The sequence below is a fragment of the Lepidochelys kempii genome, chromosome 1 (assembly GCF_965140265.1).
Source record: "Lepidochelys kempii isolate rLepKem1 chromosome 1, rLepKem1.hap2, whole genome shotgun sequence".
NCBI classification, from domain to species: domain Eukaryota; kingdom Metazoa; phylum Chordata; order Testudines; family Cheloniidae; genus Lepidochelys; species Lepidochelys kempii.
Genome location: NC_133256.1, coordinates 241,446,201 through 241,462,754, shown reverse-complemented (window position 1 = coordinate 241,462,754; position 16,554 = coordinate 241,446,201). Strand labels below are relative to the sequence as shown.

The following is a 16,554-nucleotide window of genomic DNA, read 5'->3' as shown; positions in this document are numbered from 1 at the left end:
GCACATCAATATGGGAAGGCCAGCGTTGTGAATGGAAATATTTGTTGAAGTGGCTGTTATGTTCTGGCTGCAGAGTCCACAGGACACGGCAGGGCATGTATCTTCAGCAAGTGAATTTTCTTTCCACAAACTGCATCAGTGATCTTTGTGAAATGGGTTCATGGTGCACCGAGCAATTTTAGCATTACTTGGCCTGCCTGTTAGTATCGCAGTGCGAAGACCAAGGATTGAATGGAAGTTCAGTATCCATTGTCCATTTTACTGACAGAAGAGGTGCCTCCAGGTCAAGGTTGTAGTGCATTGGCAGGGTATTTTGGGAAAGCTTGCACTGTCTATATCTCTTTTGTGGATAAGTAGGATTTTTCAATCTCCAGTGCTGTCAGCTTCTCACATGATAACACCAAACTATTTTTTTTAAAAGATCAGATTTATAGATGACACTCCCAAAGACTTGTTTAAATATTTCACTATTCTAAGAATGAGATGCAAAAATCCCTGCTGTCATATCTTCTCTGGGGAGTGTTATGTGAGCGGTGTATTCTGATGTAAAGGGCTCACAGAACAGAAGATGAATCTCCATACCAATGAATGAGCTATGTCAGAGTTCCCTGCCCACTCTGAACTCTAGGGTACATATGTAGGGACCTGCATGAAAGACCCCCTAAGCTTATGTTCCACCAGCTTAGGTTAAAAACTTCCCCAAGGCACAAATTCCTTTCCTTGTCCTTGGACAGTATTGCTGCCACCACCAAGTGATTTAAACAAACATTCAGGGAGGGGCCACTTGGAGCCCTACCTCCTGCAAAATATCCCCCCAAACCCCTTCATCCCCTTTCCTGGGGAGGCTTGAGAATAATATATCAGACAAGAGATTAACAAAGTGAGCACATACCAAATCCCTGGTTTTTAGGACACTTAAAATCAATCAGGTTCTTAAAGAAGAATTTTATAAAAAAAAAAAAGGAAAAGAATCACTCCTGCAAAATCAGGATGGAAGATAACTTTACAGGGTAAATAAAAAGATTGAAAACACAGAGGACTCCCCTCTGGACACTGCTTCCCAGTTACAAAACACAGGAATAAAACTTCCTCTTAGTATAGGGAAAATTCACACACTAAAACAAAAGATAATCTAACACATTTCCTTGCTTTTACTTACAATTCCTGTAATTTTAGATGTATCAGTTCAGGATCTTTTTAGGAGCTGGGTCTCTCTTTGTCCGGAGAGGGAACAAAACAAAAAGCACAAACAAAACTTCCCCCGCAGATTTGAAAGTACCTTCTTTCCCCCATTGGTCCTTCTGGTCAGGTGCCAACTAGGTTAATTGAACTGATGAACCCCTTACACATAAGTGATTCTGTACCTCTGGCCAGGAGGGATTTGATGTTACTGCATACATAAAGGTTGTTACCCTTCCCTTTATATTTATGACAAGCTAAAACTACTGTAAAGCAGTCTTTTTGCTTTCAAAACAAGATTCTCAGTAATAGACTGGCATCTGTCAAAGTAATGATACCTTTTCTCCTCATGATCCGTCACCTGCACTGCTTAATTCTGCTCTTACGTGCAATGGATGAGCTATCTTGACACATAGTGAGGCAGAACAGGGCTGTAATTAGAGGCCTTTCTAAAAACCAGTTATTCCAAATTCCACTTCTGGCTCCTTTTTCAGCAATGGCAAAGTCACCTCTGTAGCCTTGGTAAGGCATGATAATCTAGATATAAGAATCCTTGTAAAAGGATAAAGACCCTTTCCTTGGGTTTTCCTGCTGATCGTACAGTCTCAGCATTTCTCCCTTATCACTCCTACAAGTTTCTCCCAGTGATGGATTTTAGTTCTAATTTACTCACTGCAGATTTTTCCTGCTAAAACTCCCAAGCATTCATCAGCTCTAGACACACTTCCTTCTGTCCAATGGGAACAGTAGAAAAGCCTCTGAGGTGAAGTGGGGAAGCTGAATATCTATATTGTCCCGTGTCCTGATTCTTATTTCTTTTTATAGGTAACCTGTCTTCTCAGAGTGCCCCTTCAGTCTTGCCCCCCCAGCAGACCCTTCATCCTCCTGGAAACGTCCCAGAGACTGGACAAAACCATCTGTTACAGCCCCTTAAACCATCTCCTTCTAGTGAGAATCTCTACTCTGCCTTTACCAGTGATGGTGCTATTTCGGTACCAAGCCTTTCTGCACCAGGCCAAGGTAAGAACTTCTATGGAATTAATGCTAAGTCTTATACTAGGGAGTTCTCAGCCTCAAAATACAGTGGATTGACTTCAGGGTATGGCCTGTGCTTAGAGACTGATCAGGGTGTTAGTCTGTCTCTTTGTGAGGCCTAGTACACTATTTGCAGTTAGATTTCTAAGTTTTCAGGTTGGGAAAATTAGAGGTGAGGTAATAAAGGGGTAACATACTGCCCCTTCTGCTCTAATGGCAGCACTGAAAGGTTAGAAAAACCTGAAGACGGTGAAAAAAATCCTTCAGAAAATGCAGCTAACTCTGCAGTTATTTTGGCCAAAAAATTCTGGGGATAGGGATGTAAAATATGAGCACACAGTGGAAGGGGGTAGTTAATAGCACTCTTTTCCTTGTAGCCCTCAGACTGGGCATTTATCCTTCTGCTAAGCTATTAGAGCTTTAACTAGTCTCTGGAAGGCTCTGCTTGGTATTTGGGGGCCTCCTTTCTTCCACTCATTAGGGATTGTTGGTCTATTTGTGTATTCCTTTATTCATTTCTGTGATTCACAATTGTTCGATTTTTCCCTATAAGCTATTTTACAAATATTTTAAATTTGTAAATGTTCCCATGAGACTAGTTGAATGCAGCAGTGTCAAGAAGCTGCTGGTGTGTTTTGTCTGAATTACAGTGTGGAGTAAAATGTAGACATTGATAGAAAAAAAAGATCAACAAGCAAAAGAATGGAAGATGGAAAGCCGCTCCTTCAGAAACTTTTCATTCTGAGGATTCTCTTCCCCTTCTCCACTAACCTGTTTCGGAAATATTGGGGCTACTAATCTGTAACTTCCTGTGTCCTGAAGTTGTGCAGTGTCTTATGTAATTGAGAGAATGCCTTTGCCAGGATTTAGACTCACCTGTGGAGTGCAGCCTTATTCCTAATGGATTAGGTATTGGAAGGTAGCACTGTTTTTTAGTAAAAAACAAACAAATTTGACCTATGAGTGGAGGAAGAGTCCTTGTTCCTTGTACTGTGTACATATCCCCTACTCCACGTCTTGAGGCTTGTTCTTGTGTGCTGTGTTACTGCATTTCACCCATCCAACCTCAAGTTGCTAACATCTTGTAGTTGTGTTCTGTCTCTTCTCCTCTCCTTTCTCTGTTCTTCCCTCTTGTTTTATCACAGGCTGTGCGAAGTTTAACTGTGCATCTGAGCAGGTGACGTTCAAGCCTGGTGGCAGGAGGACCCGATTTCTGAGTACGCCCTGCTTGGCTCTTTGTGTGTAACACCTTTACTCCTTCGTCTTTGTTTTTTTTTTTTCTGCTGCTTGGATCTGATGTCTCATGCAGCCCATTCTCTTCTGCCTCTTTGTATTCCCTCCACTTCATGGCTCTGCTTAACTGCTCTTAATACACCTTAGAAGTTTGGGTTCTCATGTTAAGTGTCCTGTTTAATATAGCCCTTAACAAGGGCCAAATAACTTAGATAAACTTTTAGGAAAACTTGTCTGTGGGAAATAGTGATCTTCAAGGAATTAGCAGAGAATATAGGGAGGGAATCGCAAGGTATATGAATATATGGGCTTTTCCTTATGGTTTGACTTACGATTGTTACAGACAGTACTTGTTGACACCTGAGAGACTTCTGGGGAGAGAGTCTGCTTTTCCTCAGTAGCACTGACAAGGTGGCAGTGAGAGATGGCTGCCCATTCCAAATTATAGCAATGGGGGTATATGGTGTGTGCTGTCTTTCCTAATAGGACAAAGTAGCTGCCTTAGTGAAAATGTTAAATTTGTATGGCTTCCTTCTACAACACATCTCCCTGTAGGGTGGGTAAATCTCTGCATGCTGTTCCCAGAAGTGCTCTGGGTAAATGCTGAGGTAATCAGAATTGCCTTTCTCATAATCACTGAGTAACTAGTGACTAAAACTGGCACTGTTTAAAGGTATTAGTCATGTGTGAAAGGAACACTAAGGCCAAATGATCACATTCCATATTAGTAGCCAAGGGAGCTATGTTCAGAAAGGACTCTTCATATTGAGGACTGGAGCTGATTAAACATGCCATAGGTAGAGGGTTGTGGTGAGATGAAACTCCTCAAAACACCCCTTTCTTCCCACCCCACAAAAAATACTCCACATCCTTCTTATTTAAGGCCATTCCAGTTGTCCTAGCAAGCTAGTTCAAGTTTAAAAGTGGAGGGGGCAGGGAGATAATAGGATGGGTTTTTGACCTATGAGCCTCAAACTTCTGATGTGGTTATTTGAAGTGTTTAAATGCATGGGCTAAGGCTTCAAAAACTATGCTTTTTTCCTGGGGGTGATACAAAATACCACTATGCTTCCAGTGTAGACAGGACCTTTGAATGCTGTGACACTCCTTCTCCTCCTCCCCCCCACCCCAATCACTGGTACGTGAGAGCTGGAAGCCCTATGAAATGGTCTTCATTTGCCCCATTTCACACAACTTCCACAGACTTTCGCATTTGTCCTCCTACAGCAAGCAGCAGCTCAGCTGGGCTAGGGATCTTTGTGGATGAACTCCAGTGAACAAAGCAACAGTTACAGAGCAAGCCTTCTACAGAGACAGCTGCAATGGAACTGACTAAATTATCCTCTTTATATTGAGAGGAGGGTGAGAAGAGTTCTTAATTGTTGAGTTTTTCAGCAATACTTTAAACCCTGCCATAAACAAATTCCCAATATTGGGACTAAATGCACCATTAGTGCATAATTGCTTGTGTAACTTTTCTCCTCTCCCTGCTGCTTGGCCTCCAAACCACACAGCTTTAAAAGCTTTGAGCAGATAGATTAAGGTATTGAAGGGATGTGTAAAGAATGTCCATTTGGATTTGCAAGTTTTATAGTTTCTTTTCCTGGAAGAAGTTAAATTCTTAGAAAATCTGGGAAAGCATATATTTTAGTCTTCCCTGTTCCTTTTTTGGGAGGGTAATGTAGAGAACAGGAGGGGGGTCACTCTTCACACTCGGCCTCTGAGATTGGCATTGTGAGCTGGATGTACTCACCGTTACTGCTTTTTTACGTGTTAGTGTGCCGCTAGCTTGTCACAACCTCAGTCCAGCTGTCAGTCCTCTTGAGGCAAACTATAAAGCCTCTCCTGAGAAGCAAGTGCCATGCTGTGGTGGGATGGATTGTTTTCTCTTCTGAAATTTGACATTGGTGGATGGACTTTCTGAAAGGTTTATTGTAGCTGTCCTGTAAAAGTGGGTAATGCTTCTGATAGCGCAGCTTGGCTTGAATGCTCAGTTTGTTTACAGGTTGCTTGCGTCCTGGAATCTGATATGCTGCCTCAGCCACTTCTGGAGGGTGGGGGAAAGACACCTAGTTAGAAACGGCAATGAAGAGGAAACAGTGCATTGATCAATAACATGCTTTTAACTATGCAGCTGGAGGAGCTGATTGGTACAGGCCCAGTAGGGGTATCTGTAACTGTTGCACTAACATTTTAGAAAAGATGCAAGGGGGATGTAGTAACAGATGGTGAGAGTACATGATCCACGCTTGGATCCTCCGAGTACCCCACAAATTCTCAGACCGATGAAAGCCATGAGGGACACTTCACCTTTCCAGATAGAGGTGGGAGATTTTTTTTTTTTTTTTTTTTTTTGGCTGTTGCTCTTGTGGTAAACAGCCAGTGATTGAGATGTACCAGCTCTAAACATCAGCACATCCCTAACATTCTTAAGATACCACTAGATTTCAGAGAACTATTGGGGAACAAACATATTAGTCTCTTTTTGTGTGAGTACAAATGGTGAAACACTGTTTTGTGGTCTGGGTATTTCCATAGAACATCCCACTGGGCTCTCAATGTAACTGCAGCCAGTGGCAGTGTCCAGCTGTACAGTCTCCTCTTTCTCATTGGGCTTTGTGTGCTGTTTGCTGATATTAAACACTTCTCACTGTTTCTCTTATTTTAACAAATTACTCTTTCTTTGTGCTTCAGGGAAGATGGTGAAAAAAGTCTGTCCTTGCAACCAGCTCTGTAGTAATTATCTTATTTCTGTTATTTCTGGTCCCTGTTGATGAGGTTGCCCTCTGATCAGTGAAGCCTAACCTCTGTGAATCTGTCTCCAGCACAGCATCTGTCTCTGTCTCGGTTATCCCCTCTAACATGTGTTCCTTTGCTAACATGTTAATAGATTCTGGCTGCCTATTCATTTTTGCAGACTAGTGGGAAATTAACTGCTGCTCAGTACTGTAGAGGCTTGCAGGCCCTCAGCTTAGCTGTGGAACTCCTTGCTGATTGGTAATGATAGTGAACTGTGAAGTAGGATCAGTTGCACACAGCGCTGCTGAGGTGCTAAAATTACCCCTTTGTGCAGCAGGATTTGCTTGTAATGACTATGCTGAAGGGGTTTGCCTAGTCTTGTCTCCTGATTCCATTGCAGAGACTCCTTCAAGATCTTAAAGGGTAAGGATAAGCCATTAAATGGCTTCAACATGTGCCCCCAAAACAGGAACAGTTTAGATATGCCTAATCTAAGTGTGCTGGTATTATCTAAGATTATCTTTGAGGGTGGGTGCTCAAGATGGTTTCCAAGGGAGGAAATAAAAGGGGGCAGAGAATGAAAGCATGATGGAGTAATAGGCTGAGAGGAGAAGTCTGTTTTCATTTCAAATCCTTCATTATGTCACCAGACAAGAAACTGGGACGTTTGCTGTGGCTGAGCAGGACTGGAGAAGGTTGTTTCCATTGAATGCCATGAATCTAAGCACTCCCCTTTCAGACTCTTCTGGATGGCTCTAGATTTGGATTAGAGCAGAATAACCAACTTCTGAAATTTAAAATCCCTGAGAATGTTTAATAAGATGCTGTTGATAAGAAATGAGCCCTGTATTATTTATTATTAGCTCATGTTTTACAGCACAGGTTAATCCTACTCTGTCCCTGCTGTGAGGCTGAGACAGGTGCTCCTAAATTAACAAAATCACTTCGTAGACAACAGAAACTACTCAAAGCAAGCATTTCAAAATGTTTGTAAATCCCATTGCACATTTACAGGGGAATACGCACTCCGGTATCTCTTGACTAAATGTGCCCCTCTCTCCTAAACCCGTGTCTGTGGATTATCATGGATACATCAGGGTATGAGCTGTAATTCCAGACCAAAATGTAACTGGGTATACAATATATAAATGTATTGAGCAGGAGGGTGCAGATGACTGGCCATCAGGAAGGGGTTGAGAGGTGCTGTTCCTGCATGAACTCTTGACTATGGAATGTGGTGATCTTGCTGTCTGTTTTGGTACCTCCTCTTCAGTACCTTTTGCTTTGTCACTCTTGCCTGTTTATATGGGTTCCAACTTCACCCTTTCACTTGCTTTGCTGTCTTGTCAGATAATTGTTCCAGGTCTCTTTCACATTACACATGCTTGAAATTCTCATTGTTCGATCACATTTTCCTTAGCACACTACCTGGTATGGTCCTCTTACTCTGTTCCTTTTGAACTCCCACCACATATGTTTGTGAGAGGCCCTCCGTTCTCTTCCCCTTCATCTGTATTGCTGCATGGGGCTCCTTGCTCCTAATGATTACACTCCTATTATTAGGTACTATAGGTGGGGAGAGGGTTTCATGTTTTCTAGGCAGTGCTGGGAGAGGGGATAGCATTACTCACTCCAGTAGCACATTGCTCAGTTGCTACAGGTAATAAGTATGTTGTCTGTCTTTTTCAATATCGTAACAAGAGCCATTCCAGCTGAGATTTGGAGAGGTTGATGCTCTTTCCAGGTATGAGGGTCCTGAAGAGAGATGTCTAGGGAAGTGAGTAACAGAGAGCCACTTCATTTGTTTCAGGTGGTGGTTTTGGCTTCTAGCTTTGTTGAGTAGTGAGATGGTGATTTCGCTCATGAGGTTTTTGATGATTTTTGTCAGACATATCCGTTCAGCACACCTGGGTTATCCCAGATGCTGTCCCTGTTGTAACCTTAGTAGCAAGCCAGCGATAATTGTTGTGCAAGCCTCTTAACCCTGGTTGAGAGGCAGGTGTCCAAGGTATGCAGATACAGCACTGGTGAGCATCTTCCCTGTATTTTGAGGAAGAACGGTTCTTCTTTGAGTGCTGGACCCTATGTGCATTCCACTGGGGTAGACATGCGCACCATGCGCCTGAGACTGGAGAGTTCTTGCGAGTAGTGTCCATTGAGCTGCACCTGTGCCTCAGCTCTCTTCATGATCTGCACCCTGTGTATAAGAGACTGGCAGACTGACTGCCTGCCTCTCTGGTTCATTTTTACTGCTACAGGGCTGGAGCTGGAATCCTCCACAGTGTCCAGAGTTTCTCCTTTCTCTTCATCCTGTAAATATATTCAAAGTTACATTATTCTTAGGGTTTTTTTTAGTGTTTTTGAGAGTTATATTTAGCTAGTGTTTAGAATCCCCACCCTGGGGAAGCTTCTTGGCATGGGACGGGCTTACACCCAGACCTCTGCCTTTCATCCAGATGTTCTCTTCACATAATCTGGGTTCCTGGTACATTCGGCATCCTGTGGAGTGGAGCTCATTGGGTTACAGAGCAGCCAACCTGTACTGCTGCTTACTCGGCGTTCTGTATCATACGGGCAGAGTTGGAAATGAACTGGGCGCAAACAGTAGCTGCTACTTACTCGTTTTTTAAAAAATGTGGTGCCAGGGGAAGGAAGCATTTGTTCATCACGAGTACTGCCGCTTAATATGAAACCCAGTCTTCCCTCCTCCCTCATTGCCAAAAGAGGAGCCTGGTGTGGGCAGCAGCCGCTCAATTCCTACACAGCTGCTGCTTGCAGCACTTCTTGGAAAACACACACATCTACAAAATACTTTTCTAATCTGAGAGACTAGCTAAATGAGGCCTTGTAAATTCCCCCTTCAACATGTCCAAGAATCGAAATGTAGAATTCATGTGCATGGCTTTTTAACTCTTGCTCCGTACTGTTCCACCATTGTCATGGTTCCTAAACTTCGTAGAAAACTAGCTGTAACCTGGCTCTTGATTCTGCTGTTGTCTTTGTACTTTTAGGGACCAGCAGCACTACCACAGTTGGGGGTACAGTGAACAGCCAGGCACCCCAATCTCAGCCTCCTGCCATAACTTCCAGCCGGAAGGGGACTTTCACAGATGACCTGCACAAGTTGGTAGACAACTGGGCCCGTGATGCTATGAACCTCTCAGGAAGGAGAGGTGGCAAGGGGCATAGCAACTATGAGGTAAGAGATTTCTCTCCTTTATTTCCCTCTTGAACATGCATGGATGGAGAGCTGTCACTGCTAACATAACTCGTTGTCTCAGTGTCAAAACACATATAAAGAAGAGTTTCCATGTAGCCAGGCCAAACTAGGGCTCTAGGAGGGAATGAGCCATAGCTTACATGTGGAGGGCTCCTACCACCTGTTCTGTCAGGCTCTAGAGCGAGGAAGATCATGATATCTTTTGAGAAGCACCCATTTAACTCAGTTACATGGAAGGGGCTGTGGATGGAGGGGAACTGCTTCAGCCACACTTAAGTAACTTCTCTTTGGGGCTGGGTTTTCTTTCAGGGCCCTGGAATGGCAAGGAAGTTCTCAGCACCAGGCCAGCTATGTATTTCTATGTCGTCCTCCCTTGGTGCTACGCCTATCTCTGCAGCATCAGCTACCTCTCTAGGTCACTTCACAAAGGCTATGTGCCCTCCACAGCAGTACGGTTACCCAACAGCGCCCTTTGCAGCTCCCTGGAGTGGGACAGGTAGTCCAGCACAACAACCCCTTGGTCAATTCCAGCCTGTAGGAGCTGCCTCTTTGCAAAGCTTCAACATCAGCAACTTGCAGAAATCCATCAGCAACCCCCCAGGCTCCAACCTGCGGACCACTTAGCCAGACCCAGACTCTGCTGTGTAGAACTTGGGACAGGAGATGGGGAGGGAATTAGGGCCCTGTATCAACTACTAGTGCTGCACTGAACTGGCTATTTCTGCCAGAATGGGAATGAGCTTCCCTTTTCCAACTATTGCTGTCAGCTCTCGGTAAGGAGAGTTTCCCCATTTCTGAAGGGGGAGGAGGGTGATGGGCACGAACACTCCTGCTCTTGTATAAGATGAGCAATGAAGATAGAAGTCACTGGATCAATGTGCTCTAACTGTAAAAGTACTTCGGTTTGAGTCTGAATCCACATGTGCTGAGATGGGAGAGTTTAGTCTTAGCATGAGGTTTTAACACACTTCTCATCTTCTCTGAAGAATCAAGGTCAGGAGAGAAGCTATCCAAATCTCCCTCTTCTCCCCAAACAATCATCCTTACCTCCTGAGTGGTAAGGCACATAAATGGACTTGCAGTGCAGCCCATGCTTGAGAGATAGGTCATTACTGCTTTAAGTAAAAGATATTAACAGCTTTGACTGCAGCATTAGAGCAATTTAAATTGTTTAAAAATAAATTTTAAAAAGTTCCCTGCGGACATGTACTTACCATCAGTTTTGATGTGGAAACACTGTGATATATAAATGTTGTTGGACAACAGTAGTTTAAAAATGAGTGGAAAATAGAGGGTTAAAAAAAGTTAAAAAGAAAAAATGGAAAAAAAGCTAGCTATATCCTATACTTATTGGAGACACTTTAACTTTTTCCTTTGTATTTTCATTGTATTAGATAAATGTGAATGTAAAATTGTATAAATTAATGTACTTGAATACTTGTCTGTTCTCCCAGTATGCTTGCTGGATATTTTAGTGCCTTGGACTTTTATTGCTTCTGCAGTTAGCATCACTTCCTCAGCAGGTCCCAGCTGGTCAGAGCAAGTTAAGGGAAGAATGGACTATTCTGTACCTAGTGACTGAGATACCAAAGGGTTAACTATATATAAAATCAAAGTTACAGTATGACTATATATATTATGTTAAATTGTGTGTATATATATAGTCACACTGTAACTTGGATAGGATAGGTGTTGGAAGGAGGGAGAGCCATTGAGGCTGAGGTTGGAACAGAGCTTTGGGTGGTGGGGAAACCTGTCCATGTTGACAGAGTAAGCAGTTGATGGCACAATGCTAGTGTAACAAGGGGTGATAGGCAGAAGTGATGGAGGGGGAAGAGGAAGCTCAAGTGAAACTAACAGATACTTCCTAGAGCCTTAAGAAGGCTGGATCAGAACAGAGGATGGGAAGAAAGTGCATATTTTGGAAAAGTTCAACTTTAATGGTGTTTTGACTATTAAGCTGTGACATGGAAAGTGGCTAGGTGAGGGTGTGTATGGAGGTGGAGCCATTACCCTTAGGGGGATGGAGTTATCTGCTGGGATTGCTTTTCTTACCCTTTTTTTATCCATTCGTGCTAGGAGTAGACTTTCCTGGTGCGATGTCCATTGCCGGCAATGGATGCACTCGAAACAGCCGGCATCAAGGAATTCCCTGTTTTAAGCATGCAGAGGACTTATGATTTTGTTCACTCTAAAGAATTTAAACTGGTACCAGGACCATAACTAACTGTGCCATCTTTTAGTAGCTGTATTGTACCTTCTACTTCTCAACTCATTTTCCCTTTTTCATACTGAAAAATACTGGTTCCCTGTTCAATGTAATAATACTGCAATCAACCAGTATTACTCTGTAGTGCTGCAACAAGCTGTGAGCGGTCAAAGTACTGCTTCCTGGTACTTGGGAGTAGCTCAGTGGTGTCCTGGAAGTGTCTGCACCAAGGAAATCTTACTCGCATGAATTTTCTGTGAGCACTGCTCCCTTGTTGGGGGGTCTTACTAGGGAATTTATACTTTCTGTGGATGTTTTGCTCCTGTCTCTAAAAGCAAATGCACAAGATGTGTTTCTTTCCCTTCACCTGGTTTTGATGTTTACAGCAGCTTTGTCAGCCAGGTTACCACTGGCATATATAGGGTGGAAATGAAGAGTCTGAGGTTGGAGACTAGTGGCAAGGTGGCTGGGTTCTAACAGTTTCTCAGTAGATTTTTTTTTTTAAAAAAAATTCTTGGCAAATAACACAGGCGCTATAGAACCACAGAATGAGAGAAAAGATCTCACCGTTGTGTATGTGTGGTTGGAAGAGAATGTCTGCTGGTAAAATGAATCAGAAAGCCTCTGCTTTCTGGTTAAAATGACTGGAGAGGAGGCTCCTGAATACACCAAGTATGGGTAGGGAAAACAATGCTCTGTGTAATGGAGTAATTGTACGGCTGAAGCAGTAACAGGAGTCGGGCAACACTTCGTGGCAGAAGAACTGATCGGCTGAATGCAGCACATGGTTATTTAATTATTTTGATTTAATAGTTTGAGGTCGGTTTTTCACTTAATGTTATGCAAGAAGTGGTTTTATTTACCATTGATTTCCCTCCTGTGGATGAAATAACTGAAGTCTAGAGGAATAAACTAATGCTACTGAACTGTTAAATTATTTTGTGTTAATATTACACTTTGAGTACCTTTTTTCCACAAATCTGTTTCTGAATTACAAATGTTTTCTTTACATTATTTAACAATGTACACTGTAAAAAACAAAAATACACACAAATAAAATGAATTCAAACGTTAGGCTTCTGTGGCCGTAGTTAATTGTATGTTTTGCACTAAATCCAGGCATTGCGCTTCTTGTACGATTGCGCTTTGTGCTGCAGTTTGTTACCTTTGTAGAATATTTAATGAAATCATTCAAATAAACCAAACCTGCTTTTGTTGAACTGTGGGTTTTCATTTTCAGCTGGTTCCCACTTCTCCTTTCTCCTGTCACCTGGAGTATTTATTTAGCTGTAGATGGGCTCCTGTTACCTCGCCATTAGGGCAGTTTGCCACAGGAAAGTACTAAAACCCACTCTGAGACTAAACCTCTCAAAAGCAGTGATCAGTAATACTATCTGCCCTTTAACCGACCAAAGATTCTCCAAGTAGTATGGAACAATAAGTAGACACAGAAAATAGTTTCCACAAAATCTGAGTAAACTTTGAGGGGGCAAAGGCTAATTCATTTTTTTGACCTGCAGCAATGAGAATCTCTCTCCTGGTGTGGTTTTCTTAGGTTATACTCATTCATAACTTTTGAGAACTGGCAACTTTCCCAGTTTTCTGTAAATTGGATACTAGCTAATATCTAAAGGTTTTATGCTGCCTCTTGGTATTTCTATACCAAAGAGGAGTCTATATCTGCTGAAAAGAGGTTTTTCCCACATGCTCAGGGTCTAACTGATCCACCAAATTTAGAGTCAGGAAGGAATTTTCCCCGGGTCAGACAGGCGGAGACCCTGGGGGGCTTTTTGCCTTCCTCTGCAGCATGGGGCATGGGTCACTTGCAGATTTAAACTAGTGCAAAGGGTGGATTCTCTGTAACTTGGAAGTCTTTAAAACCAGGATTTGTGGACTTCAGTAACTTGGTTAGAGGTCTGTTATAGAAGTGGGTAGGTGAGGTTGTGTGGCTTGCAATGTGCAAGTGGTCAGACTAAATGATCATGATGGTCCCTTTTGACCTTAAAGTCTATGAATCTGAAAAATCTCCTTTCAGCAGTTGTTTTTGCTCTTCTTTCTCTGCTGTGCCCCTCCCCATCCTTCTCCCTAGAAACAGGATGTGCTTTCAGCAATGGGGAGAGAGGAAAGTTACTAGAACAGAGCCCGGAATGATTCTATACCAAAAACTTCTGGCTACTGCCAAAAGGCATATGCTTTTTTTTTCTTGTTCAAGGAGCCATTGTGGGAGCTAAGCTGACAATATGCTGACTCATTCGCAGTCTCACTGCAGTCGTCCTTGAGGCCCTGAGTTAGGTGGGCATTTCAGCGACTTGATCCAGAAGAGGCGTGGTTAATCAAGATTTGTCTTGTGGAGCGACTTTGGTTCTGGAAAGCCTCTTTGGCTTTCTAAATATTCGTTTTTAACCATTAGTGTATTTCCTTTTAAAACTGCTTCTGTTTTGATTCATACCACCTCAAACTGTGGTCGTGTAAGAACTCAAATCAAGTAAGTGGAAGTCTTGTGAATACGTGCTGAAAGTCCTGTGAGGAGCAAGGTGTACAGGTAGTTCAGTGAGATGGGACACTTTCCTCCATATCTGCATCACAACACTGCCCCTGTATTGTGCCCAGGGTCAGACCACAGTTGCAGGAGCCTGGTCCTTACTCTGTTGAACTGCTATGACCACAATATTCCTTGGCTAATCTTGAGCTGCCTACATGTACCCTCTGCAAGTTCCCTTTCTAACAAAAGTGCTGTCTTATTTCAACAGTGTGGGTGTGTGAACTCACTATTGTCAAATACTGAGATTTTTTTGTTATTGATAGGCATTCTCCTCCCAGAACTGTGGTGATCCCAGAAAGGCTGCAGTAGTGAACTGCTAAATAAGACTGGTCAACTTCAGCTGTACTTGGAGGGTTTTATGAATTCTCTGTAGACATACTGCTGACTACAAAAGCTCCAGAATTAGCTGAATTTTCTAGGAAGATGTGTTGGATGTGAGAGAGCTTCTGCCAGTAAAGTGTAGGCTACTGAGGACCTGTATTCACTCCTGCTGGAAACTTACTGCTTTTGAGAGGTAGGAAGTGTATGTGTGGGAGAAAACCATGAGTATGCGTAGATGTTGAAAGGAGAAATGTGTAATGGGAGCAGCTGCAGGGCAGAGGAGCACAGAACACTCACTAAATCAGTCCAAATTAGTCACATATGCATTTTTCTACCTCATGTCATTTATGGTGTGCTTAACCTCCACTCCCACTGGCTCATTATAGCATTGTTCCTGTACTTGTATTGTTGCTGGACAAGTTACTGTTTCACATGTGACACCAATGTTACTATGAGACTGATGGAATTAAATGGACAGAAGAGCTGCTTCTTGCTTGGAACTTTAACTTCATCCCATTTAGGCTAGTGATATTCCTTTCCCATCCTTCAACTGGAACTGAAGCATCTGATCATTTTCACACTGTCACTTTAGGAGAGTAATCTTCCCTTTGAACTAAGCTAGACTGATTTTTGGTTTTAACCTGTACTTCCTCCTTAGGTTGCTCTTTTTCATTTACCTCTTATTGGTCAAGTGCTAAGGCCCAGAATTAACCACAGCTGCACTTCCAGTGAGAATGAAGGTACAAGAGGGTAATAACCACCTTGCTTTACAGCTGTTTGTTGTCCCTGCTGCCCCCCTCTTAGAAGTGTAAACTCATTCCACTGACATTACTGCTGTCTAAATACAGTAGCTACTTTAGATTCTCTGCTCAGTGTAGATATTAAAATTTTAAAATGGGATTTGACACTTTGTGGTTAGTGACTGGGTTTTCAGTTTCTCACTTGTAAGGTTATGGTACAGACTTGCTTTCTTTTTCCCCAAGACAAGAGTGAGTTTTAACTGAGTTGCATTAAACCATGAGATGTTACTGTAACAGGAATATGTCCCCTGCCCAAATGACTGTTTTATCTTCCAAACAAACATACTACTGTCCCCTTGCAGTTACAAATGAGATTATTCAACTAATGCTCTGATTTTGCACGTTTATTCACATTTTCTGTAAGAAAAAGTTTAATATAAAAACAAGTACCTAAAAAGAACTAGTCAACCTTAGTCCTTTAACACATCCAGCCACATACTCTGTGTACAAGTCTCTGTTCAAATAATTCTTTCCAGGATCTGATCTTACTCAACGCTATCCACATTAAAGGAAACTACTCCCTCTGATGAAATGCAAAGTAGTAGGGCATCCTTCAGTTATCAGTAGAGAGTAGAGTTACATCTCATGTCATTCCAAAGGAGTTAAAATAAGCCTTGGCACTGGGCAAGCTCCCGAAGTGCATGACTCATGAAGAAATGATGCATCAAACTTTCTAACCACAAGAGGGGACATCAAGCACATTAAAAGGGGCTAAAATAAGTAAAGAGTTATGACAGAAGATGGTCTATGATCAGCATTGCACAAAAGCCATGGATCTAATGAACTAGATTTTCCTTTGTGTTTAAACAGGTTCTTGAGATGTGCTTCTGAAAAGATGGTTATGGTCAAACTATCATGAGGAAACTAACATAATTCAGGTGCTGTCCTGTCTGTCAGGAGGGTTCCAGTTTCCTTTTCTTCATGCCTTGGCTCCTCCTGTATGGGCTGCACTCTGCTGAATAAGACAACAGGTCCTTCGTAGGCAAATTATTGTGCTTTTCTCTGCCTCCAAAACTTACCCATGTTTTTGTCAGTGCATTTTCTCTCTCACTTAGATCTCCCCAGAAAATGGACTTGGCCATCCTCTGTGCCTTTCTGTCTTCCATTCTAGCTCTCAAGGAGCTTAAGTCTTATGTTCAGGTTCTGGTAAAAACAAACAAATCTCTCCCTCCCTTACCCACCCTCCTAAAAATTATAAGAGTGAAAAAGGAAGTGCTAGCTGGGATTTGAAAGTGTAAAGCAGTCTGTGTGGAAGGACAGCCACACAACTGAGTTC

At 42.5% G+C, this 16,554-nt stretch overlaps 2 protein-coding genes across 25 annotated transcripts in view; one reads left to right on the top strand and one right to left on the bottom strand.

The window, feature by feature from the left end:
- WNK1 (WNK lysine deficient protein kinase 1) overlaps nucleotides 1-12,835 on the top strand; it is a 171,004-nt gene extending 158,169 nt beyond the window's left edge. For 5 of the 13 annotated variants that reach the window (XM_073320396.1, XM_073320367.1, XM_073320443.1 and 2 more), the window contains 5 exons: nucleotides 2,005-2,199; nucleotides 3,360-3,452; nucleotides 6,142-6,183; nucleotides 9,198-9,385; nucleotides 9,716-12,835. In XM_073320396.1, the coding sequence (XP_073176497.1) occupies nucleotides 2,005-2,199; nucleotides 3,360-3,452; nucleotides 6,142-6,183; nucleotides 9,198-9,385; nucleotides 9,716-10,030 (833 nt within the window). In that variant the 3' untranslated portion in view covers nucleotides 10,031-12,835. Of the gene's footprint in view, nucleotides 1-2,004; nucleotides 2,200-3,359; nucleotides 3,453-6,141; nucleotides 6,184-6,836; nucleotides 6,882-9,197; nucleotides 9,386-9,715 lie in introns of those variants that run through there. The other 8 variants (XM_073320462.1, XM_073320417.1, XM_073320466.1 and 5 more) reach the window with 6 other exon arrangements.
- Nucleotides 5,535-16,554, bottom strand: part of RAD52 (RAD52 homolog, DNA repair protein) — a 48,188-nt gene continuing 37,168 nt past the window's right edge. For 10 of the 12 annotated variants that reach the window (XM_073320630.1, XM_073320679.1, XM_073320718.1 and 7 more), the window contains one exon: nucleotides 9,202-16,233. In XM_073320630.1, coding sequence (XP_073176731.1) covers nucleotides 16,172-16,233 — 62 coding nt within the window. In that variant the 3' untranslated portion in view covers nucleotides 9,202-16,171. Of the gene's footprint in view, nucleotides 8,497-9,201; nucleotides 16,234-16,554 lie in introns of those variants that run through there. The other 2 variants (XM_073320672.1, XM_073320688.1) reach the window with 2 other exon arrangements.